Below are 24141 nucleotides of genomic sequence, written 5' to 3' on the forward strand. Positions count from 1 at the left end.
AATCAAAAGGACAATATAATCTGTCTTGGAAAAGACTATCAAAAGGTCCAACTTCATGCTTTCATTATTAAGCTAAGCCAGAACCCATATTTTTCAGTGGAAATGTGAAGTAGCAAAATTCTAATATTAACTGTACACATGAGAGTCTAGTGTGGCACAGTCTATGGAGCACTGGTTTAAAGGGCATTTATCCTTGCCCCTTGGTAGGAGCATTTGGTGAATTCAAGAAATATTTGGCTTATTTTTGGCAGAATTCTATCGTGAAATTTGTTCCTAGGCACAGAAATGGCCTGTTGCCCACATAGAAGAAATAGTCACATCCTTAATGCACACACGTCACCTGAACTGAGGAAGTCATTTGCAGAGGTCAATATTTTCAGGTCACAGATGAGCAGTGAGAACCTGAGGCCTGAGAAAAAGGCATCGGTGCCCTGGTGGTCGACGCTCTAGAACACAACCCTGGGATATTTTAAGAAAGCTTTTCCACAGAGCTCCTTCGGCTACTGAATCTCACCTTGCTGCCAGAGCTGATGAAGGGGAAGCTAACAGTGTGGGATCGAACTTGCAGTTCATGCGAGAAGTGTGAAGAATTAGACACAAATTTCAGAGGCAGAAAACAAAAGCAATGATGGTTTTTCTCTTACGAGTCCCTCTTTAAAGCAAAACAAATAACAACTAAAAAGAAAAGGAAATGCTTTCTAGGTGACGTCATTTATAATACTTTCTGATTATGAATGCATATTTGCAAAGGATTCTTCCATTTTAGGACGTGCTCTATTAGGAAATGAAGGTCTCAAAGCTTCGTCCACATGGGTCATGATGGTCACCTTTGTTTTGAGGAGGCAGCTCTTCCTCAGTCGTATTTTCAGCGTCTTCCAAACGGAGGGTTTCACCGTCTAGCACTGTATCTGTCACTGTTTTGCTGCTGTTCATAAGGTTTTGGTGGCTCATCCCTCATGCGTGGACGGCCTGTATCTTATGCTTTGTCTGGGAGGTCTGCTGAAACCTGTCCACTTTGGGTGACTGCGCTGGTATTTGGAGTAGGGTGACGTAGTTTCCAGCATTACAGCAACATACATGCCACCATAGTACAACAAACTAATAGAAAAGTAGTGGTCAATATTTATAAGAGCACTAGAAAATGGTCTTTCAAGAAGCAACAATCAAGAATAAGAGGTCATACTAGGGATTTATTTTCATTTTATGGGGTTGACTAAGAGATTGGTTCAGAGATTTGCTCGCCTACGAAGCAAAAGTAAACATACTTGCATTTGCCTTTTTTGCGGGTACAATGGCAATTTGGGAAGAAAAAAAATTGTTAGTCATTATGGAATTTTTAGGGAGAAAATAATTGTATTGATTGAAACATAATTGTAGGCCCTGATTTTCCAAAATCCAATGCCTTGCACTTAAAATAGAAAAGTAGATAAAGTTAGATAGCTTTTATATAGAAAGTCAGTGTAATAATAACTTCTATATCTATATTTTCAGTTACAGATGAAGCAACTTTCAAAATATTCCTAAGATATGAAAAAAGAAGACATGTTTAAAAGTAGTATTTTTGCCTCCATATCCATCAACGTGACTTCATCCTGTTCCACGTTGCTATCCTGCACTGAATATTGGGCAATCCAAGGCTACAGGAACAAACAAGTGCTTCCCGTAATCACTTATCAAAATGGGAGTGTTAGGGATCACACACATCTCCTCTGGGTGCGTGGGGTGCTGGGGTGCATCCCAGACAGTGCTCGTCTTCCTTCTTCTCCCATGCTGCCTATCTCTCCAATGTGCAGCACCAAATGTATTCTCCAATGATTCTTTTCTCTGGGCCTGGAATTCTCCCATAGAATTTTGTATTGATAGATATAATGTGTCTCTAGATCTGAAACTCTTTTCCTTAATAGGAAGCCCCAGAATACAGGAAACCGGGCAAAGGCTTGTAATATTTTATGCCACTAAGCTTGGCCTCTACCCTTTTATAAAAGATAAAACAGGCATGTTTGAGAATGGTGGACTCCCCCAGTTGGGAAATTTAAATGATCATTTGACCGAAGCTTTGAAAGACATCGTCTCTACTGTACGAGCAAACCAGACAGGCCTGGCTGTCATTGACTGGGAAGAATGGAGGCCCCTCTGGGACAGGAACTGGAAGCCAAAAAACATCTACAGGGATTTATCTAATGAGTTGGTTCAACAACAAAATGCGCAGCTCAGTCTCTCTGAGGCCACCAAGGTGGCCAAACAGGATTTTGAAACGGCAGGAAAGGCCTTTTATCTTGAAACTTTAAAATTGGCAAAACTACTTCGTCCACAATATCTATGGGGTTTTTATCTTTTCCCTGAGTGTTACAACCATGTTTACACGAGACCTGGTTATGATGGAAGTTGCTTTGAGATAGAAAAGAGGAGAAACGACCAGCTCTTCTGGCTGTGGAAGGAAAGTACCGCCTTTTTCCCAAACATTTATTTGCATTCTCGCCTGAATTCTACACCCCTCGCTGCGCTCTTTGTCCGGAACCGTGTTCAGGAAGCCCTTAGGCTTTCTGCTTTAAGAGACCCCAAAAACCCTGTTCCAATTTATTTTTATGCCCGCCCAGTTTTTACTGACATGCCTTCCAAATACCATTCTCAGGTAAGCCAATCAAGGATGTGTATGTAGGTGTGGGTGTTGGGGGTCTGGGGCAGGGGGCGGTATACAATAGTGTCCACAAGTAATGGTGAATGGAATATAGCCTGATTTTTGAAAGGAGAAAAAAATTAAACTTTTTGTATTCAGTTTTTTTTTGAGCTCTATATTTTTTATATTATCAGAAAAACTTAGCAACTGTGAAAAAGTAGGAAGCAGAGGTAATATATTAACTTAACCTTTCTCACCACCACCACCCCGTCCCTCCACCCTGCTTTCATCTATAATCCTTAAGACAGCAATATAGAGTGTATTTTTGTTAACATGGAACAATGGCTATGTTAGGAGAAGGAGCAAACTGGGGGAATCACTGAAATAGGATTCTTGGATCAACACACTTACTTCATGTTACTGCACTTCCATTTGGGATAAAAATGCTTGCTTTGGTGTTTCTGCATTTGATATAATTGTATTGTTATCTGTTAACTCTTTGTATTTATTTTGCCAGTATGATCTTGAGAACACACTTGGTGAAAGCGTTGCTTTGGGTGTCTCTGGGATCATTTTCTGGGCAAGTGTCAATTTAAGTCAAAACGCGGTAAGTTGAATTGATGGGAAATAGATTAAAAAAACATACAAACCCGTAGGGTCCTTGAGAATTGCTCTAGGTGGTTTCGTGGTCATTGTGTCAATGGGTATGTTTAAGTGCAGTCACAGGTGCCTTGGAAGAAAGACTTAGCAAGTTTTTTTCAACAAATCTGCCTCTTAGAATCTTTAGGGAGCAGAGCTCAACTCTGACTCACAGGGAATCTCCATAAACTAGAAGAGGCTTCCTGGTTTTTGTTTTTCTAAATCCCTTTTTTAAATGGCATTGAATAAGTACCACGCTTGGCCTATAGTAGGAGATGCTCAATTAATACCAATGGAGTAAAAACAACTTGCATTGCTGTGGTAATGTTTTAAGGCGGAGAATATTGTCCTTGCCTTCCTGAGACAGAACAGAAAGACAGTGAGATTAAATGAAATCCTCTGCTCAGGAAGAAGAAAAATACAAAACTACAATCTTTAACTTTTTGCATAATATTGGTTGGTTTTTCTGCTCAAAATAGTTCAGCAAATCAATGAGTATTCACGTATTTTGTCATCAGTCCGTGACTGTTTATTGAACCTCAGCCCAAGACAAGCATTCGTGTGGTCATTCAATGCTGTTCACTGCCGGACCAATGAAGCATAGACCTCATCTGCCAGGCAACTGATTTGCATAGTCGTGTGCAAAGAATGATATTTGTGTTTTTTATTAACATTTTATTAGGGATTCATACAACTCTTATCACAATCCATACATACATCAATTATATAAAGCACATCTGTACATGCTTTGCCCTAATCATTTTCAAAGCATTTGCTCTCTACTTAAGCCCTTTGCATCAAGTCCTCTTTTTCCCTCTCCCTCCCCACTCCCTCATGAACCCTCGATAATTTATAAATTATTATTTTGTCATATCTTGCCCTATCCGGCGTATCCCCTCACCCCCTCTTCTGTTGTCCGTCCCCCAGGGAGGAGGTCACATGTAGATCCTTGTAATCGGTTCCCTCTTTCCAACCCACTCACCCTATACCATCCCAGTATCGCCCCTCACAGTCCTGGTCCTGAAGGTATCATCTGCCCTGGATTCCCTGTGCCTCCAGCTCCTATCTGCACCAGTGTACAACCTCTGCTCTATCCAGACTTGCAAGGTAGAATTCGGATCATGGTAGTGTGTGTGTGACTGACTCATCTCCTCCTCTAGATCCCTCTGTGAGGGGATCTCCAGTGGCCAACAAATGGGCTTTGGGTCTCCACTCTGCACTTCCCCCTTCATTCAATATGGTAAGATTTTTTTTTGGATGATGCCTTATACCTGATCCCTTTGACACCTCGTGATCGCACAGCCTGGTGTGCTTCTTCCATGTGGGCATTGTTGCTTCTGAGCTAGATGGCCGCTTGTTCACCTTCAAGCCTTTAAGACCCCAGACACTATCTGTTTTGATAGCCGGGCACCATCAGCTTTCTTCGCCACATTTGCTTATGCACCCGTTTGTCCTCAGCGATCGTGTCATGGAGGTGTGCACCCAATGATATGATTTTTTTGTTCTCTGATGCCTGATAACTGATCCCTTCGGCACCACGTGATCACGCAGGCTGGTGTGTTCTTCCTTGTGGGCTTTGTTGCTTCTGAGCTAGATGGCCGTTTGTTTATCTTCAAGCCTTTAAGACCCCAGATCAGCTTTCTTCACCACATTTGCTTGTTCACCCACTTTGGCTTCAGCGGTTGTGTCGGGAGGGTGAGCATCATAGAATGCCAATTTAATAGAAGAAAGTATTCATGCATTGAGGGAGTGCTTGAGTAGAGGCCCAAGGTCCTTCCGCCACCTTAGTACTAAACCTATAAATATAGGCACATGGATCCATTTCCCTATCCTCATATATATATTTGTATGTACATGTCTTTGCCTAGACCTCTATAAATGCCTTTTGCCTCCTAGCTCTTTCCTCTGTTTCTCTTGACTTTCCTCCTGCCCCATTATCATGCTCCGTCCCCACCTGGGTTACAGCTATACCTCTTCATTACATTACCTTACCCTTGATCATTCCCTACCAAGCCTGCCATTCCCACCTCACCACCAATTTGGATGCCATGTTGTTCCCTTGTCCCTGGGTTTGTTAACACCACTTCCTTATCCCCCACCTTCCCCTATCCCAAGTACCCCCGGAACTGTAGGTCCATTGTTTTACCTCTAGATAGTTCATCCAGCCTATCTTATTTAGACAGACCTGTGGAGAAAATAACATGCACAAAAACAAGACAGAGGAAAACAAAGCAACAGGATACAACAAAACAACAACAAACTACATTCAATACTGTTCACTGCTGGACCAATGAAGCATAGACCTCATCTGCCAGCCACCTGATTTGCATAGTCATGTGCAAAGAATGACTTTTGTGTTTTAAAAAGTTTTTAAAACTAATAGATTGGTATTTCATCATCAAAGATTATGCCAAAGTTAGATTTCATTTTCTGTCAATCAAATTTCCTTGGACCGTAGCCATGCTCCTTTATGTAGGTAATATGAGGGAAAGTCAAAAAGTACAGTTGCATTAAAAGACAACGTTGAGAAGTTAGACCAAAGATTACATGGGGATCAAGGCCTAAACTATTCACTATCTGATCCTTTCATGAAATGTTTGCTCCTTTCTGGCCTATTAATTTCCTATTATGATTACTTTCCAGCTGATTGATTGGCTGTCAGAAAAAAAGAAAAGAAAAAAGCAACAGAGTTAGTAAAAAGTATTGGGTTCCAGTTCATAAATTTATTCAAAATAAAATTTAAAAGTTTTTCTGCTATCAGTGGATGATCATGTACAAGTTCTCTTGATAATACACTGGTGGTGTTATTCTCATTGGCATGGCTTGCAACAAAATGTACAATCAAAACTGGTTACAAAGAAAATAGGCTACTAGGCCAGGTAATTCAATGCAGAGAAGTAAGCTCTGAAAGAAGGGTGACTGTTTTCTGGGACCCCAGAGGGTGTAATATTGGTAGATTTTGTCAAAGGAAATAGGGTAGAAATTAGGACTTATTTTGAATATGTTTAAAGAAAATCAAAAGATGCATTGGTGATAAAAAGGGAAGGCAAGTTGTACTGAGGAATTCCCCCTCCGCCATCATGACAATGCACCTGCAAGGGTTACCCAGGGATATACTACGAATATTTGTTGAGAAATCTTACCCCTTCCACTCCAGAGTACTGATCTTGCCCCTTTGGTCTTCTTTTATTTCCCCAACTGAAAGAGATTCCAAAGGAACATGACAATTTGACTCCTTTTTGAATGCAAAAACTGTCAATTTAATGTAGTCCATAATTCAAAGAGTGCACCATTTTTGGGTGAAGATTTAGATAGATACAAATACTGCCTTCAGAAGTGTATAAGCCTATGTGGAGGATATGTCAAGAAACAACAGATTTCCATTTTAAGTTTAAAAATAATAAAGGTATCCATGATATTGTAGCTTTTTTTTCTTTCCTTGATGTTTTAAGAAAGGTTTTATTAGCATGTAATTCACATATCACATACTTCAATATTTCGGTGATATTGATTGCTCCATAATCAGCCCTACAATCAGTTCTAGAGCTTTTTTTTCTTTCTTGTAACTCATTGTTATTAGCTCGCCCTTTCCCTCTGACCTCTCCTCCCACACCTCCTCTCACTACCATCAACTCAAGGATGACTGTAGTGACTCCCTTTTTGGGTTTCAAGAAAGGGATTTTCAAGAAAGAAGGTCAGTGTCACTGGGTTGCCACCAGGGGGCGGGTGGTAAGGAGTATGGGCAGTGAGAACACAGGGTCAGCTACAGAGCTTCACAGGCCACAATGCGGCATTTTCTCATGTGAGCAGCTACTGACTAGTGGTTTGGGGCAGAAGAGTGGCTGTACCTGACGGTGATTCTAGAATCACTTAGGTGAGTTGAGACTAGATTGCAGAAGGACCAGAATGGGAGTAGAGAAAAATAACTAACAGTGATAGCTTGGAACACAGGCTTATTGGTGAAAATACAGAAGGTTTGGATTTTAAATACAATCTGGCCGTAGAGCTGAGGGATTTATTATAGGGTGAAATTGGAGGAGTGGTTCAGATGACTCCTAGCCTTTTAATTTAAAGATACTACCATTAGGATAGGAGAGATGAGGAAAAATCATTTAGATGGGCATTGTGGGGAGTGAGGATCAGGATTTAGGTGCTGAAGAAAATTGTTCAAAATAAATGCAATGTTCAAAGATTTCCTAAGAAAAGGAACAGAACCACTTCTTTTCTTCCCTTCATCTTATTTATTGTAGTATCTCCTCTAAATAAAACTATACATAAACTCTATTAGGAAAAATGCCTATTTTATTCAGTATAATATGAACCCTATCGGGAGGGAGGGAAGAAAAGAGGAGCTGATAGCAAGGGCTCAAGTGGAAGGAGTTTTAGAGGTGATGGTGGGAACATGTGTACAGATGTGCTTGATACAATTGATGTGTGGATTGTTATGAGAGTTGTTAGAGGCCCCAATAAAATGATTTTAAATAAAAAATGAAATAAAAAGTAAAAATAACATTAAAAATATATTTATTTGAACAGTATCATTCTCCCCAATAAAATAAAAAAATAAATTAAAATGAAAAATTAAGAATAACATTAAAAATATGTATTTATTTGAGCTGTATCCATTCTCTCTTGATACATGTAATTAGCATAATAGGCCTTTCACGATTAGATAAGTGTACTTGTGATTGGGCAGTCAAAATTCTCCCATGATTTGAAATATATCTAATATTTAATATACAGTGTACCCAGTTGAACTGTTTAGTTGTTTGGAGCTAGTCATTTAGAAATAATTGCTTCTGATGCAGTGTAAACTTGCCTAACAAATGTGATGCTTATTACATTTATTTATTCTTAACTGATGGCTAACTGATGATATTCTTAGGTGCGTGTTAAGCACATTTTTATAAATAAGATTCCTCCCAGCTCCATACATACAACAACCCAGTGAGGCAGGTGCTACGATGAACATTATTTCACAGATGAAGCTGAATCATAGCAAGGTTATTTTCCCCAAGGTCACCTAAGAGGAAACTAAGAATTGGACATATTAAGAGGTCCTCACATTTGCACAGCTTCCAATCACCAGCACCAAGAATCCAGTCAGGATCAGAGGTCTCTGAACTCATTCTGTAATCATTGGAACACTCATTCAGCCTCTCCTGACTATGACTTATTGAGGAAGGCATAGCCCCAAGTATCAGAAGCCTCCATTGGTGGGCTGCTCATTCACAGTCACGGAGGGCAGATGATCCTTTCTTACAAATGTTGCAAATAAATAAACCAGTTGGATTAAATTTACTTGACAAGGGTGAAAAGATTAAAGTATCTTTAACCTCTTACTCATCTGTTTTAGTCTTGATTTCTTAAAAGTTGTGCATTGCTATGAGTGAATTCATGTACGAACTGACTTGTCCCTTGATTTCCTGACCTTGTCATTTCACAGCAAGCCTGCACCACCCTAGCCAATTACCTGACGACTACACTGAATCCTTACATCATCAACCTCACTTTAGCAGCCAAAATGTGCAGCCAAGTGCTTTGCCAAGGATTAGGAATATGTGTAAGGAAAGACTGGAATTCCAGTGACTATCTTCACCTCAACCCAGACAACTTTGCAATTCAAGCCGGGAACAATGGAAAGTTGACAGTGAATGGGAAACCCACCATTGAAGACCTGAAGTATTTTTCTGAAAAATTTAATTGCCTTTGCTACACTAATTATGCTTGTAAGTTGACAGATGATATAGAAAATACTGATATAGACAATATTAAGGTGTGCATTGCTAATAATATTTGTATAGGTAACTTGGTGGATAAAAAATCTACCAGTTACTCCTTTAGAAATAAAGGGAAACCATTGGCTGCAGAGTGGTCATGTGTTTCTGAGGCAAATCTCAGTGGGTATCTTAAGGACAATTGTTCCAAGACAACCATCTCGACTAATGACCAAGAAAACAGTCAGGATACTGATGGGGAAAACACTTCCAATTTTGAAAAGAAGGAAAAAGTAACAACCAAGCCAAGTAAAAGTTTGATGCTTGTTCCATTTGATATCCATATACTTTTAATTTTGGTGTCTTTAAAATTTTTATATTCAAGCATTTAGTTAACTCACTCTCTTTTGGGCAACTGCTATATGCCTATAACTTGAAATGTATATTTGAGATGTAAAAAGAATACTTGTCATAGGATTTTTACTTAAACCTGGGTCAAGAAAGCATTTTGACTTTCAGAAAAGATTATTTTCCCATGATCAATTTAAACTTGGAATTACTGAAGCTAAAGAACCTTGACTAGAATCTGTGATTTTCAAAATTGTAGCAGAGAGTTAATTCCCTTATTAAGGTATTTGCTTTTGAAAATTCAAGTAAAGTCTTGATTATTAATGTAACATGGCATTTGTTTTGTAAGAGTATCATCAGTTTTGTATTTTCTAATGTTCATGAGTTTATAGCAAATATTTTAAATGCTGTGAATGTATACATAGAACTAAGAGCCATCGACTATATTTTTGGATTTATAAACAGGGATAATAAGGCTTCAACATTTGGGGACTTTTTTGGAGAAATGTGAAGATTGAATAAATTAGTTTGCAGTAAATAAATGTCTTTATAAGAAACATAATAAAAATGTTCATGTATTAAAATGGAAAATCCTGTTCATTTAAAAATTAAAATCCTGAAGTGCCTTACTCTACGTGAAGTGTTGTTTTTGTTGTTCGGTACTGTCTAGTCAATTCTAACTCATAGTACCTTTATGTACAACAGAAGGGAATACTGCCTTGTCCTGAGCCAGCCTCACAATTAGGGATTTCAGGGAAGTAATGAAAGATTGGAGCCATTATAAGGCTTACTATTTCCCCTTAATATTGGGATGATTGGTGTCAAATTCAACAGTTGCTCATTTTACCCCTGTCATTGCTGCTTGTGACATAGATAACACACCATTTGCAGACCCACCACATCCATTGGGTAAGTGGATGGGCAGCTATTTTGGGGTTATGGTGCCTCAAATTCATCCCCATAGTGCATTGTGATGTATGTGGGGGAACCTTTTAAAATTTTACACAAAAGATCATTCCTGCATCAGCGAGCGTCACCCCACTGATGAGAACAGTAAAGTCACTGTTCCCTGGCCAAGCATTATCAGCCGTAGGACTAGTTCTCCAAGAGGGCCTGTCTGCCTGCAGGCCCCGGGGCCACTGCACTACCCGAGGATGGGTGCCCCTGGTTGGGGACTGGACACTGCCCAGGGTCAGGTTAGAGTGTCCCCAACCTTCCAAGGGAGGTTCCCCCACTGCTTGCAAACTCGGAGGGACTTGACTGAAATGAAAGAGAGACAAGCAGGAACCCCTGGTTGGTCTTTCCTGAACAAATCCTTCAAGTCCTGTGTCGGGGTACGGGAACAGGATGAGTCCTCGATGTCACAACAATGGTGCCAGGGCCTTCTCTCCTCCTTCTGGGGGAGCCCTTTTCCTTCAGGTATAATGGAACCAAGAGTTGACTCTAGACATTAAATGGTCAGGTCCACTTGGGTGGAAGTTAATCTCTGAGATGCTGTTTCCCCAGGACTTTGATTAGACCCAATTTCCAGGGTTAGAACTGCGTGGAGGGGCCTGTACAGGTAATAACAGACTTGAATCTTAATAAGGGAAATAACTTGTCCATGGGACTGCAATTTCCCCGGTGTTCTAATTTTGCATTAAGGGTAACAATTTTTACTCCACTTGCCCAATTAAGGACTGAACTCCTATATCCTGTCTTTTAGGGTATCACATTGAGGCTGCTTCTCAGGCAAGTCTGATTCTGAGCAAGGAAAGGGGAAACACTGGGGCCCAGGTTAAATACATTTCTTGAGAACTTTGCTAGAGCTGTTTTTGAAGTGTAATCTTCCTCATCTTTCCAGTAGATTGTACTGGGAAGAGGAGAGAAATTTCCATGTGAGTTCTAGGAGCTGACCGATGTCCTGTGTAACTTTTGAAACAAACACGCTCCTAATGTCATGCTGGGGAGCTAAAGGCAGCCTCATCTTGGGAATGATCCCCTTCAAGAAGCGCCTTCAACACTTCTTTAGCTTTTCAGTTCTACAGGGGTAGGCTTCTACCCATCTTGTGCAGGTGTCCACATATACTAAAAGGTATCCTCATCACATAGGACTCAATCTGTTTTCTAAGCCCGGCCGCATGACATTCATTCTATGGTAGAAAGCTGAGATTTTTCTGTCCAGCTCTTTAGGGGCTAGTTTTCTAGTTTTCCTGCAGGTTTTCTACAGGTTATAAATTTATCCTCCTCAGGTTCATTAGAAGTCAGTCAGCCTTGATATTCTGGTATTGTTGAGTCTTTACTGAACACTTTTTTTTAAAGTCATGAGTGTCTTCAGGTTCAAAAACATCTCATTCTAAATTATGGACCAAAGTCGAGGCTTATAGACCTAGAAGCTCTTGCAGCTGTCTTTGCTACCAAATCGAGTTGGTGGTTCCCCAGGGCCTATGGTTTTGGCTTTCAATACCCTGGGCCCTTGGACTATGTAGGCCAGTGGTTCTTAACCTGTGGGTCAAGAGCCCTTTGGGGGTCAAATGACCTTTTCACAGGGATTACCCAATTCATAACAGTAGCAAAATTACAGTTATGAAGTAGCAACCAAAATAATTTTATGGTTGGGGGGATGTCACCAAACATTAATGTATTAAAGGGTGGTAGCATTAGGAAGGTTGAGAACCACTGGTGTTGGTCCTTGGACTGCGTCTAGTGATTTGCAAGATTCCTGGAGCATGCTTGATTCCCTTTTAGGGTTGTTGGTTACCTTTGTTTCTAAAACGCTTTGTGTGTATGTAGTACAGAGATTGCATGCACACCTTTTCTTAGAAGTGAGCTCTTGTGATGGATACGGGCTTACACTCTTAGACTAAGAAGTCTCAGTGGGGCAAGGCATTAGCCTCCAATATCACAGGATTACCAATGGATCGGCTACTTCTTGACATCTTTGGTCCATGAAGCTACTTCCATCAGTCAATATCACTGTATCAAGGTCTTTAGGGTCTGTTAAATCTAGCTTGTTGGAATATACTTGCTTCATTATCTAGGCATGACTATGGGATTATGGATGGTTACCTCCAGTTTTAGGAAAGAGTGTGGTCAGTTAAGGGAGACTATTGCTAGCAGCTTAACATTTCTGCTTTAAGAGGATGGCTTGGTATTTTTCTATTTTCGTGACAGTTAGCCACTACACATGTTTTAGCCCAAGGAAGGATAGCATGTGATGCAGAATGTGTACAGTTGTTGCATGTAAACAGGGCAGCCATCCCTTAGCAGTCCCTTGAATGATTTGGAGACGTAAACCATGAGTCTGCTGGATACACCCAGTCCCTCTTTCTCCTGTGTGAGTCAACTCAAAAGATTTATGGACGTCTGGCTCATTTCCAAGGCCATCATGTGTCTTTGGGCACTGGGGAGTTCACTCAAAGAGTAGGGGGCTTATTCCTCCGTCCTAGGCTTTGTAAAGAGATATGATAATCAGCCCCATGCTAGGGATTTAACCTGTGCAGAATTTAGGCATTTTGACAATGTCTCTAAATTGTCTTCAGGGCTTGGGAGGGCCTCCCTGCACCACAGTGTTTCTCTTATCATGAAGCAAAATTTACCTCGTACTCTCTGTTTGCTGGATGATTTAAAACTTTGTCAATATTCTTCAGCCTCCTTCTTGGATTAGTTTTTCCAATTATGCAAATCAGAGGTAGAAAAGAGTATGCATAGACCCTCTGGGTTAATTTGGGTCAAACCCTATATATGTTCCACTGCCTCGAGGCCAGACATGATTTCCATGACCTAACTCATTGGGTCTCGGAACCCACCCAGGGGCTCAAGATGCCCCCATATTTCTTTGATTTCCCTTCCCTCCTGGGAGTTATTTCCCTGCCTCGATAAAATCTTTCTTAACTTCACATTCCTGACTAAATTCTCTCTCTGTTCCGCATCTCCATAAGATGAAGGAAGGCCTTCTGGTGCTGCAGTTGCAGGATCTGAGTCAGGATGTGGTCTGTGAGGAAATCATCCAGGAATACTGAGGGAAGGACCCAGTGTTCTCAGACCCAGCCCTGAGAGAGAAGCTCCTTGGAATGCTGGAGGCAGGGACTGCACAGTCTAGCTCTGGCCTTGAGAGGTGGGAGGAAGAGGCCACACTGTCCAGCAGGCTATCTTTAGAGAGAGCTGGGGGAGATGGCTGCATGGTCAGGACCAGCCCAAACATCCCAAACTTTTAATAGTGGCAGTGGGTGTAGTGTTCTGTCTTAACGACTTCCTGCTGAGATAGGGTAAAGAAGGAAGATATTAAGAGTTGGAAGTTTCAGGGCCCGGGTGAGTCAGCAGCAGATTGTAAGAGAGAAGGAAGAGTTGGTTGAAGGTTAGGTTGGAGATGGCTTTCATTCAGTTCTGCAACAACTTGAACACAGCAGTGGCCAACAGTAACAGTACACAAATTATTGCCAAAGGTTCAATGAGGGCCATAATCCATTGACATGACAGAACTTTGAAACCACGAGGAGCGGCCGATGGTGTCCCACTGACATTTTCTGGGTTTTTTCCGTCATGTTGTGGAGCACTTTAACATTTTATTTAACTTCTTGCGACTTATTGTCAGCTGTTAACAGATTTAATGCACAACGATTTTCAAGGGTTACCTGTGCCAGGGATGTAAGTTGTTGCTGCAAGTTGGTTAGAGACATTGAGGTGGAGTTTATGACCAGCTGGAGCTGTTTGTTAAAGTTCTGTGTTTATTGTATGCTGTGCCCTAATGGGTGAGTGTGTAGACGTGGACATGCGGATGCATGAACATATGTGAGCGAATTTGTACCAATCAGTGTGAGTGGGCACATGGGCATGTGAGTGTGTGCAGGCATGTGCACAGAATGTAAATGAATGTTGTATGAATAGTGAATATAGGAGTGTGAGAATGTGAGAATGAAAACAAATTGTCATTGTCGTGACTATAGGAGTGTAAGAATCAGCTGGTATATTAAGAGTTTTATTATGTTTGTAAACTTTATGTAGAGAAAAGCTATTTTCATCCTGATCTACGAAGTAACAGACTAGCTGTGGTGATGACTTTGGTTTGGCTTTTATAACTTGTGTATTCTGCCAACACGTTTTTTTTTTAAGGATTTTTTCCTGAACAGTGAATAGCTGCATGTAGGTGTCTGAGACTAGGAAGGGATTGGGTGTAACAAAATTGAGTAAGATGTAGAAGAAGTTTTAGTAAAGCATAAGGTGGTAGGGACCACCATCTGAGTGGAGTAATGGTCATGGTGTGGGTTACAGGTTAATTTCACCCATCAGATAATACCAATTGGGATCTTCGAGAACTTTGATTGCTCTGGGAGTTGTCAGGATGATGATGTGTGTTTTTTTTTAACTTGGGTTGCAGAGGTAGAGGATGGAGATTTTTCAGCAGAACAGGGTCTTCTGTGTTGATTACAGGTAGGTCAGGTTGTGCAGGATCAGGGGCAAGTAGACATCTCTCTGTGTGTTCTCAGAGAACAGTTTTTAAGAGAGAGATATAGGGTAAATAGTTTTTCAGTGGTGGTAGTGTGACTGGTAAGGTATGGTTGATTAAATTAGGCCTGCCATACACCAACTTGAAGGGGCTTAGGAAAGAGGGAGAGCGAGGAGTGGTGTGGATTCAAGTTAGGGCTAGTGGAAGCAGGTCTATTTATGACTAGTATAGTTTTAGAGTTAGTTTAGACAGATGACCTTTTATAATTTTATTCATCTTCTTTTCTAGAGGACTGATGCCTATATGGGCTATGTAAGCGCCACTTAATATCTAGTGCAAAGGACACGTGTGTGATTTGAGACACAAAGCATAGGTTGTAGAAGTTGAAGAAGAGCATGGAGCCCTGTGTGCAGGGAATGATGGACTTGATGGATCAGATCTTTGGCTTGGTTGGCAGGGAGAGCTATTCACTTACTGTTTATGATGGGTGATACTTTAGTTGTTAGGAATCTTGTGTAGCTAAGTGGAGTGCTCGAGGAAGAGCAATGAGTTCTGCTTTCTGAGAAGTGGTTCCGTCTGGGAGACAGGCAGCTTCCCAGACCTGATCAAGTGAAACTACAGTATAGGCAGCAATTTGCTGTCCCTGGGTGTCTACGGCAGAACTTTTATTAACAATCAAAGTTAGGTCTGGATCAGGATAGGGCAGGTTTAAAAGTTTAGGTCAAGGTAGTGTTAGTTCTTCAATTGCTTGTGGGCAGGAGTGACAGCTAGGTTCTGGCGAGTTCGGGAGCTGAAGCAAGAGAGTTGCTGGGCTTAGAGAGGGAGCCTGGCACGGGGTTAGGTAAGGGTTTTAAAGGTAGATTTCTTTGTAGGCAGTTGGGAAACAGTGAAGACAGGAGATGGTGTGAGAGAAAGTTTTGCAGTTTGTGGGTGGATAACGTCTGGACAGGTTCTCTTAGTGTTAGTTGGAGAGCTTTTTTAGTAATGGCGGCAGCTGCCACCAGGGCCCGGAGGCATGGCTGCCAGCCTCTGGCTGTCATATATGACTGTTTGGACAGATAAGTTACTGGAGAGTGGGTGGGCCCCAGGGGCTGAGTCAGGACTGCAGCCATTATGCCCTGCATGTGTCCGTGTAGAGAAAGAAAGGTTTACTAGGGTTTGGTAAATGTAAAGGCAGAAACTGGAGGAGAATTTGTTAAAAGATCGCTTTGATTAATTGGGGAGAGTCAAGAGGGCTAGCAGGGTGACTGGTTTGAATTAGTTACCTTATCTGCTTTGTTGTTTCCCCATGTTCCCGGGGAACTATAAACTTTATGTCCTTTACATTTTTCAAAGAATATGACAATTGTATTAACTAAGTGCCAGCAAAGAGTTAAAAGTCTGCTGGGAATCATTTTGCTTGCAACACATGGAGGCTGTTGCTTGGGGGGAGAGAGGAGTTAAGGGAGTTGGGCTGTCTGCTTTAGAACTGTTTTAGGAGAGGCTGCAGGTAAAGGCAAACCAATGCTGACAAGCTGGGTTAAGGGGGATGGTTAAAAAAAGGCCTCATTAAAGGTGGGGTGACTAAAGACTCGGAGGGATGACCATCAATTCCCGCAACCAAGACCAGGGAAGGGTAAGTTGGGCCCGAGAAGGAGGGGAGAACTGAAAAGACTGTGTCTACCAAAAGGGAACCGGCTTACCTGCTTCCCTGATCCCTACCCTGGACACGGCTTAGTGGGGGTCACTGAGGTTGATGAGTTGGGGGCTATTTTGTCAGTTGTCATTGGTGGCCAGGTCAAGTAGTGTTAATGGCATTTCAAGGTTTGGAGGGATTGACCCTCTGGGGCTAGGCACCGAGGGGCAGTCACTTCTCCAGTGGCCCTGCTGACCACACGATGGGCAAGGCTTAGTGGGTGGCTGGATATGTGGGCAATGCTTAGCCCAGTGCCCTTCTTGGCTGCATTTGAAGCAAGGTCCTGGAGGTGGGTGGTCAGTCACTGTTAAAGTTGCTGTTTTCTGAAGTCTTCTGACCCCTCCCTCCAGCCGGCCTCAGGGCGGCAACCAAGACTTGGCCTTGCCTGCTTGCCCCTTGGTGGGCTCAGTGTTCATAAGCTGCCTTAGCCTGTTCTTCTTGGACATTAAAATTTTAAATGCCATGTTTACCAGGTCATGGATGGGGGTCTAAGGGCCATCTCAGCTCTCTCAGTTTTCTTTTTTAATGTCAGTGGCTGACTGCATTGTAATATGAGTGGCTAGCACAGCATCCTCCACTGGAGAGGTAGGGTCTAGCCTAGTATATCAGCTTAAGGCTTCAGTTAGGTGAGCAAGGAAAGCTGCTAGGTTCTCACTTGGTTGCTGGGTAATTTCCCGCAGCTTGTCAAAGTTACTGCTTTATGAGAGATGACTTGTAAGCCTGAGTAAGGTAGCGGGTGACTATGGGGTTTAGGAGGCTGCAGGTGTCGCTTCTGAAAGCAGAGGGAGGTGGTGGTGAGGGGCAGCCAGAATATGGAGGAGGCCTTACTGGGGGTGCTGACAAGGAGTCAAGGGGTTCAGAGAAAGACGATGAGGGGGAAGTACTGTCAGATGCCTGATCATTAAGAGAGTGTTTGCTTAAGAGAACTTGAGCAGGGTGACAGGCAGTACATAGAGAGGGATGGGATTGAAGAAAGATAAGGGCCAGAACCTCAGACCATTTTTGAGCCTGGTGACAAAAATTGTTGAAGTCCCAGAGAATGCTGGAATTGAAAATCCTGGCCAGTGCAACTCATTGTCCAATTGGGATTGTGGCCATACTTTCTATCCAAGACCTGATGCTTAGGGCAAATATCCGGAGCCAGGCCCAGTTCAGTGAGATTGGTCAGGAGTCACCCCAAGGGACTGTCCCTGAGAGGCATAGAGAGTGAGCTTTCCAATTACAGTCAGAGGAGAAGGATGTCTCCTGGTCCCCATCTGCACCCATCAGTCAGGAGGTGGCCTGGTAACCCTGAGAGGTGTCCTGGTCAGAGTTATGGGCCCAGTGGAGGAGTCCTGGGCTTCCTGGAACAGGAAGGTTCCCTGGTGCAGGCCTGTGACTTTAAGTGGCAGACAAGGACTTGGGTCAGTGACAGTGAAAGATACCGCAAGAATCTAGGAAGGAGGGGGGAGGCCTGGTTTTCTGGCCAGCTGAATGAAGGTAGGAGGTCTTGTTCAGGAGGGAGTGGATTTTAGATAAGATCTGAGAACAGGCACGCAGAACTGCTAGGGAGAAGGAGGAAGTAGATTTTAGAGTAAATCTGAGAGCAGTCATCATAGAAATGTCAGCACGAGACATACAAACAGGTAGAAAAAACTCAGACTGCTAGGTACTCACTTGTAGATGTGGCATATGGCAGCTGAGAGGTCATGGTTCAAGGGAGGGGGATGGAGGAGAGCGGGCGCTGCACTCTCCCAAGGGTGGGCATGGCCTCATCAGGACACCTCTTACTCCTCCAGGGCTTCATGCACCAAGATGAGAGGTTGAAAACAGAGTACTGGACTGTGCAATGGCCAGAGGGAGGCCAGGGCAGCACAGAGACCCCTCCTATCAGTCCGGGGTCTTTCGGCATCAAGATGACAGGTTGGAGATGGAGGTGTGGAACAGAGATAGAATTTAGCCAGGAATGTGAAGTTAAGAAAGATTGTATTGAGGCAGGGAAAGAACTCCCAGGAGGGAAGGGAGAGCAAAGAAGGATGGGGGCATCTTGAACCCCTGGGCAGGTTCTGAGATCCAACAAGTTAGGTCAGGGAAATCACGCCTGTCATTGAGGCCATGGGACATATACAGGGCGTGAGCCCAGGACATGTGTACTGGTAAGGGGAAGGAAGGCCTTCTGGTGCTGCAGTTGCAGGGTCTGAGTCTGGATATGGTCTGTGAGGAAATCGTCCCGGAACACTGAGGGAAGGGGCTATACAGACCCAGCCCTGAGAGAGAAGCTCCTTGGAATGCTGGAGGCAGGCTGCACAGTCCAGCTCTGGCCTTCAGAGGTGGGGGAAAGAGGCCTTACAGTCTAGCAATCTATCTTTTGGGAGAACTGTTAGTGGCGGCTACATGGTCCAGACCCGGCCCAAACAGAAAAGATGTTTGATATAACCAAAAGTTCAAATTTCTGCTCATGGACCAAAAAAAAACCCACTCCCAAACCAACAAACAATTTTTACTTGTAGGCAGGTATTAACATATACTAAAATACAGTGACAGTGTATTAGAGCTCTGATATTGAGAAGCCTTATTTACAAAAGGTTATGGATGGTAGTGACAGATCAAAATCCTTTTGCAGAATCTCCACATAGATTAAGACTCCATTGCATTCCTTCTGATCATTAACCAGAGTGTGGATAATCTTGTCCTGAGGCAGAGTTCATGCATCTGTGTCTTTACATTGTTTCTGTCCCTTTCAAGACTTAGTAAATGTTCTCATTAAGCTATATTTGAGGCCAGTATATCTTTTGTACCCTGAAACACTTTCAACATACACTCATACACTGCAAACTTGAAAGAAGGCGAGAAGGAAAGGAAAATGCACACATTTTAAACACCATGAACAATGCAGTATACAACACAAATAGTACATTTAAAACCTTCCCTCTTTACTTAGCCCCAAACTTTCCAATTGTTTCCCACATCTGCTGGTAAAACCTCTAGACCTCTCTGGACCACTTCAGCATTTCTTTAAGGATAACTCACTTCTTTCTTTCTTTTTAAATAGGCAACAATTGGCAACATGTCACCTTTCCTACAATTTAATCATTCCGTCATATTAAGAAAATGTGTGCAAACATCACCACAATTAACTCCAGAATGTTTTCTTCTCCTATTCCTTGCTAGCTCTTCATCCCCACCTCATCCCCATCTCCCCCTGCCATGCCCCTCTAATCCAAAAGACCAAACTGACTGCTCTCAAGTCAAAGCTGACTCATAGCAAGCTCCTGTGGGACTCTGAGACTATAATTGTCCACAGGAGTAGAAAGCCCTGTCTTGCTCCTGAGGATTTGTGGATGGTTTCATACCTCCCATAACGTGGATCAGAGAGCCCAAAGCCTAGCTACCCCACCTCTAGAGCTCCTTGGCGTGCCCCTAGGCAATTATCAATCCAGTTACTGTCTCTATAGATCTACATATGTAGATCTTATATGCAGAAACTCATGCAAAACACAAACAGGAAGTGTGGTAAACAGAACCAGGAAGGGAGGCTATGAGGACCAATTCTCTAACCTTGTCCGTTAAGGAGTCTGAGAGGCCGGGTTCCCGTGGAGGGAGACCTTTATGTTTGTAGGTTGGAGATGCATTCCAGTCACGGTAAAACTGAAGTAAAACATATTCCCCACAATGCCTCTCCCGCCCCCCCCCCCCCCCATTATAATGCCAATCTTAAGGTGCTTGCAGGCATGGGATATCTTACTACACTCTTGAAGGTTAACTGCTAGAATGGTTAACTGCTTGCCTGAAGGTCGTCTGCTATAGAAAGCAATCAGACCCTGTTGTCTGTCCCACCTGAAGTCAGGCCCACTCCCTTCTAATAAGGATCATCTACTATTTCCCTGAAGAAGAGCTCAGAGACACCCAAGGTCAAGCCAGTGCAAGGAAGAATAAGGTTAGGCTGCCATCTTAACTCTAGAGCCCACCCATCTTGTTATGTATGTACCTTCCTGTCACATGTATGCCTCTAGTTCCTCCCCTTACTATAGCTTATATAACCCTAGCTCATCTGTCTCTGTCAGGGGAGCCAACCCCTAACAAATCATCACAGGTCCGGTAGGTGCAATTGTGCGGCAATAATAAGTAAAGATTATAGAAAAGTCATAGAGAATAAGAGAGATAGCAGAGAGAGTAAAATGAAGGAGTCAGACACATTTCATAGTAGCATGCTCTCCTCAGCTCCCCTTTATAGGAAGCGGTTGTACTATGGGTAATACAGTAATGGGAGGGAGACGATCTAGGAGTATACATGCAATAGGCAGGGGAGGGAGTGGAGGCACACGTATGACAAGTTGGGCAGATCCTAGATTCATGATGGTGGCCTAACCTTGATTGCTCTAGAGCTGGAGACTTTATTTAGCCTAAGCTTTCAGGGGAAGCAGTCCACTGTCCCTAACAGCAAGGAGTGAGCCCCACCTATTGTGGGAGAAACAATGGTGTCTGCTTGCTCTGGATGGCTGGTATCTTAGGGCAATAACTTGACAATCATTTACCATTAGTTGTAAGCAGTGTCCTTGATCTAACATATATATTTGGGGGAGTCTAGCTGGGGAACAGTCTTTTTGTATACCACACCCCTCATATTACCTGTATACCTCTAATACAATCCCTTCCTGTTACATATGCACTTGTCATGACTTGTATGCCTGAGATGATCAATATTGATGTAAAAATACATTTTCTCTCTGTTCAGACCTGGTTCCTGATGCCATAGCAGAAGTGAGCATCCTAAAACACGTATCTGTCTCTTTATTTCTTCCCTTCAATTATATAACAATCCCTTAGGACCCATCCACATGTGGGGCTGGATCCCACAAGGAAGCAAAATACTAACAAAAAATCCCCCAACAAAAATGCCTAGAGAAAACTCAACCTTAAAGCAACCAAAACATATTAAAAACTGAAACAACTCTAAAAGGGATTCTCAAAGGAGATTTCAACCTAGCTATATTTGTCATAATTGGCTTGACAATGCTGTTTTATATGATATTCACATCCCTTGACTATTCTCTGAGGGGATTAACCAGAGGCTTAATCCATGGGGGGGGGGAGTGGAGAGGGGGCAGGGGCTGCAAATGGTTGGGGCTTCCATGGCCATCTGCAGACCAGGTGTTCACAATATAAGCTCTGATCCCATCCCTCCTCCTGATTTGTATTTTATCATTTACAGTCCTTGGGTCACACAGACTGGTGTGCTTCTTTCATGTAGTTGATCCCTCACTTTTTGAAGGTTGATGACTGCTTTTCGAAGACAAAACTTTAAGACTCCAGCCACTATTCTTTCTGATAGCTGAGCACCATCTGGCTTCTTCACCACATTTTGCTATATTACCCATTTCTTCAGTGATGTCTCATGAAGGCAAAAATCAAGTAAGGTCATGTAATAACTAATTTTTCTATGATTGGGGCTGGAACTAAGTGGGAGCCCCAAATCTATCTGTATGTCTATGGTTTAAAATCTGGAAAAGTGTGAGTTAGGGCTGTCTCTTTTTATCTACTTATATGATCTATATACTGGACCATATGAAGGATTTAGAATCGGGATAAGAGGAGCACTTAATAACAACCTGAAATTTACATCTGAGATAACCTTAACTTGCTGAAATTGAGGAAGACGTAAGGCGCTTGCTCATGAAGGTGAAGGACTGCAGCCTTCATTATGGGTTAAATCCCAGTGTAAAGAAAACGGAAATCCTTACAACTGGAGCAATCATCTCCAAACCAAACTCACTTCCATGGAGTCATTTCTGATGCACGGGGACCGTATAGGATAGGGTAGAGCTGCCCTGTGGGTTTGCAAGACTGTAATCTTTACAGGAGGAGAAAGCTGTTTTAGCTCGGGCGGACTAGAGAAACAAATACAGAGACACTCATATGTTTAAGAAAGAGCTTTATATCAAGAATTAATTATATATCAAGAAAATCGGCCCAGTCCAACTCAACCGGTAAGTCTGATATTAATCCATAAGTCGCTCATTAGACTCATGAAACCACCTGCAAAGATGCAAAATGCAGGAAGATCGGAGGTTTGTGGGTGAAAAATCATGTGGATCCATTGCTGGTTGCTCTGTAGCAATCAAGGTCAGTCAGCAGGAAGGTGAACAAAGAGAGAGTGGGAGGTTCCCAGGGTTCTCTATCGGAAGGCCACACCCACAAGGAATTACCATCAGGCTGTGACCTGACTGACAGGATAACGTCCACTCCTACACTTTTATAGATCTTCAAGTTGATAGGAAATTACATTACTATCACTGTGTTCGTCCAGGATTGCTAGAGAAACAAATCCAAGTTCACTCATACATGGATAAGAGAGCTTTATATCAGTGAGTAATTGTATATTGAAAGAATATCCCAGCCCAGTCCAGATCAAGTCCGTAAGTTTGATATTAGCCCGTGTGCCTGATATTAGTCCATAAATTCCTCTTTAGTTGCACATAGCTCATGCTATGGTGCTAAATGTGGGAAGATCGCAAGCTAGTGGGCAGGAAGTCTGGTGCTGAACACATCTCCAGGGCTCTGGCTGCCATCAGAGTGACTCCAGGTGGCTTGTCAACAGGAAGGGGAAGCAGAGACAGAGTTTCCAAAATTTTCCATGAGAAGGTCACAACCACAAGGAGGCATTAATCAGACTGTGACCTGAATGACTGGCTAGACTCCACCCTAAAAGCTTCTGATCACACTGACATGAAAGTATGTAACTGCCACAATAACAATAACCTCCTCTTTCTCCCTCAGACCTGGCAGGTAAATTTGAACTGTTGACCTTGTGGTTAGTAGCCCAAGGCATACACTGCACTATAAGGGCTACTACTGGACCTGTAGATCCTGATGAATGCAGAGAAGATCGAAGCTGTCAAGGATTTCTTTCTGATTGCATCCACAATCCGTGATCAAGGAAGGAGCAATCAAGAAATTAAAAGACACATTGCACTGGGAAAATCTGCTCCAGAAAACATCTTTAAAGTATTGAAGAACAAGAATGTCACTCTGAGGACTAAAGTGTATCTGATGCAAGCCATGGTATTTTTAATGGCCTCTTATGTATGTAACAGTTAGATCTTGAATAAGGAAGACCGGGGGAAAATGGATGCATTTGAATTATGGGGCTAGTGAAGAATATTGAAAGTGACAAGAACTGCCATAAAAATAAATTTGTCTGGAAATCAGTTTAGTCATAATGGCCCTTTGACGTGACGATGGAAATACTTTGGGTCACATACTTTAAGCATGTTGTGGTGAGGGACTGGTCCTTAAAGAAGGACATCAAACTTGTCTTAAGGGAAACAGAGGAAGACTGAATGAGATGGACTGACGGTGGCCACAAAAGAGGCCACAACTGTGAAGATGGCATAGGACAAGTAGTGTTTCCTTCTGCTGTGCACATGGTTGTTATGAGTTGGAATTTAACAGCAAATACGCAAAAAGGCAGTGGATTTTTCCCACCAAAATCTGTCTCCTGGACCCACAGCTTGGGAATGTTTTATAGACTGGCCTTTGCATAGCGAGGTAATTTGAAGTAGCATCTCTTTGCTTGGCAAGGTGGTTCTGCATTCCCGCTGCGGGTATTGTTAGCTGAATTCTGTTCCTCAGACAAGATGGGATAATTCTACCTTATAAATGGAAACAATCCTGGTTTGTCATTTCATCATGAATTCTGACAGAATCGGGAGACTGGACCAGGAGGAGAGCCGATTGTGGC

At 42.6% G+C, this 24141-nt stretch overlaps 1 protein-coding gene across 1 annotated transcript; it reads left to right on the forward strand.

Moving 5' to 3' along the window:
* Positions 1-1678: 1678 nt before the first annotated feature.
* On the forward strand, positions 1679-9365 carry LOC142456179 (hyaluronidase PH-20-like). The gene is made up of 3 exons (XM_075557384.1): positions 1679-2632; positions 3135-3224; positions 8703-9365. The coding sequence occupies exons 1-3, from the start codon at positions 1679-1681 to the stop codon at positions 9363-9365; spliced, it is 1707 nt and encodes a 568-aa protein (XP_075413499.1).
* Positions 9366-24141: the final 14776 nt, after the last annotated feature.

The sequence above is a fragment of the Tenrec ecaudatus genome, chromosome 9, assembly GCF_050624435.1.
Source record: "Tenrec ecaudatus isolate mTenEca1 chromosome 9, mTenEca1.hap1, whole genome shotgun sequence".
In the NCBI taxonomy this organism is placed as follows: domain Eukaryota; kingdom Metazoa; phylum Chordata; class Mammalia; order Afrosoricida; family Tenrecidae; genus Tenrec; species Tenrec ecaudatus.

What these genes read in the sequence shown, in the direction of transcription:
- LOC142456179 (XM_075557384.1), top strand. Translation starts at nt 1,679, where the DNA reads ATGGGAGTGTTAGGGATCACACACATCTCCTCTGGGTGCGTGGGGTGC. An exon ending in CTTCCAAATACCATTCTCAG is followed by an intron (nt 2,633 to 3,134) that starts GTAAGCCAATCA and finishes TTATTTTGCCAG; the next exon opens with TATGATCTTGAGAACACACT. An exon ending in TCAATTTAAGTCAAAACGCG is followed by an intron (nt 3,225 to 8,702) that starts GTAAGTTGAATT and finishes GTCATTTCACAG; the next exon opens with CAAGCCTGCACCACCCTAGC.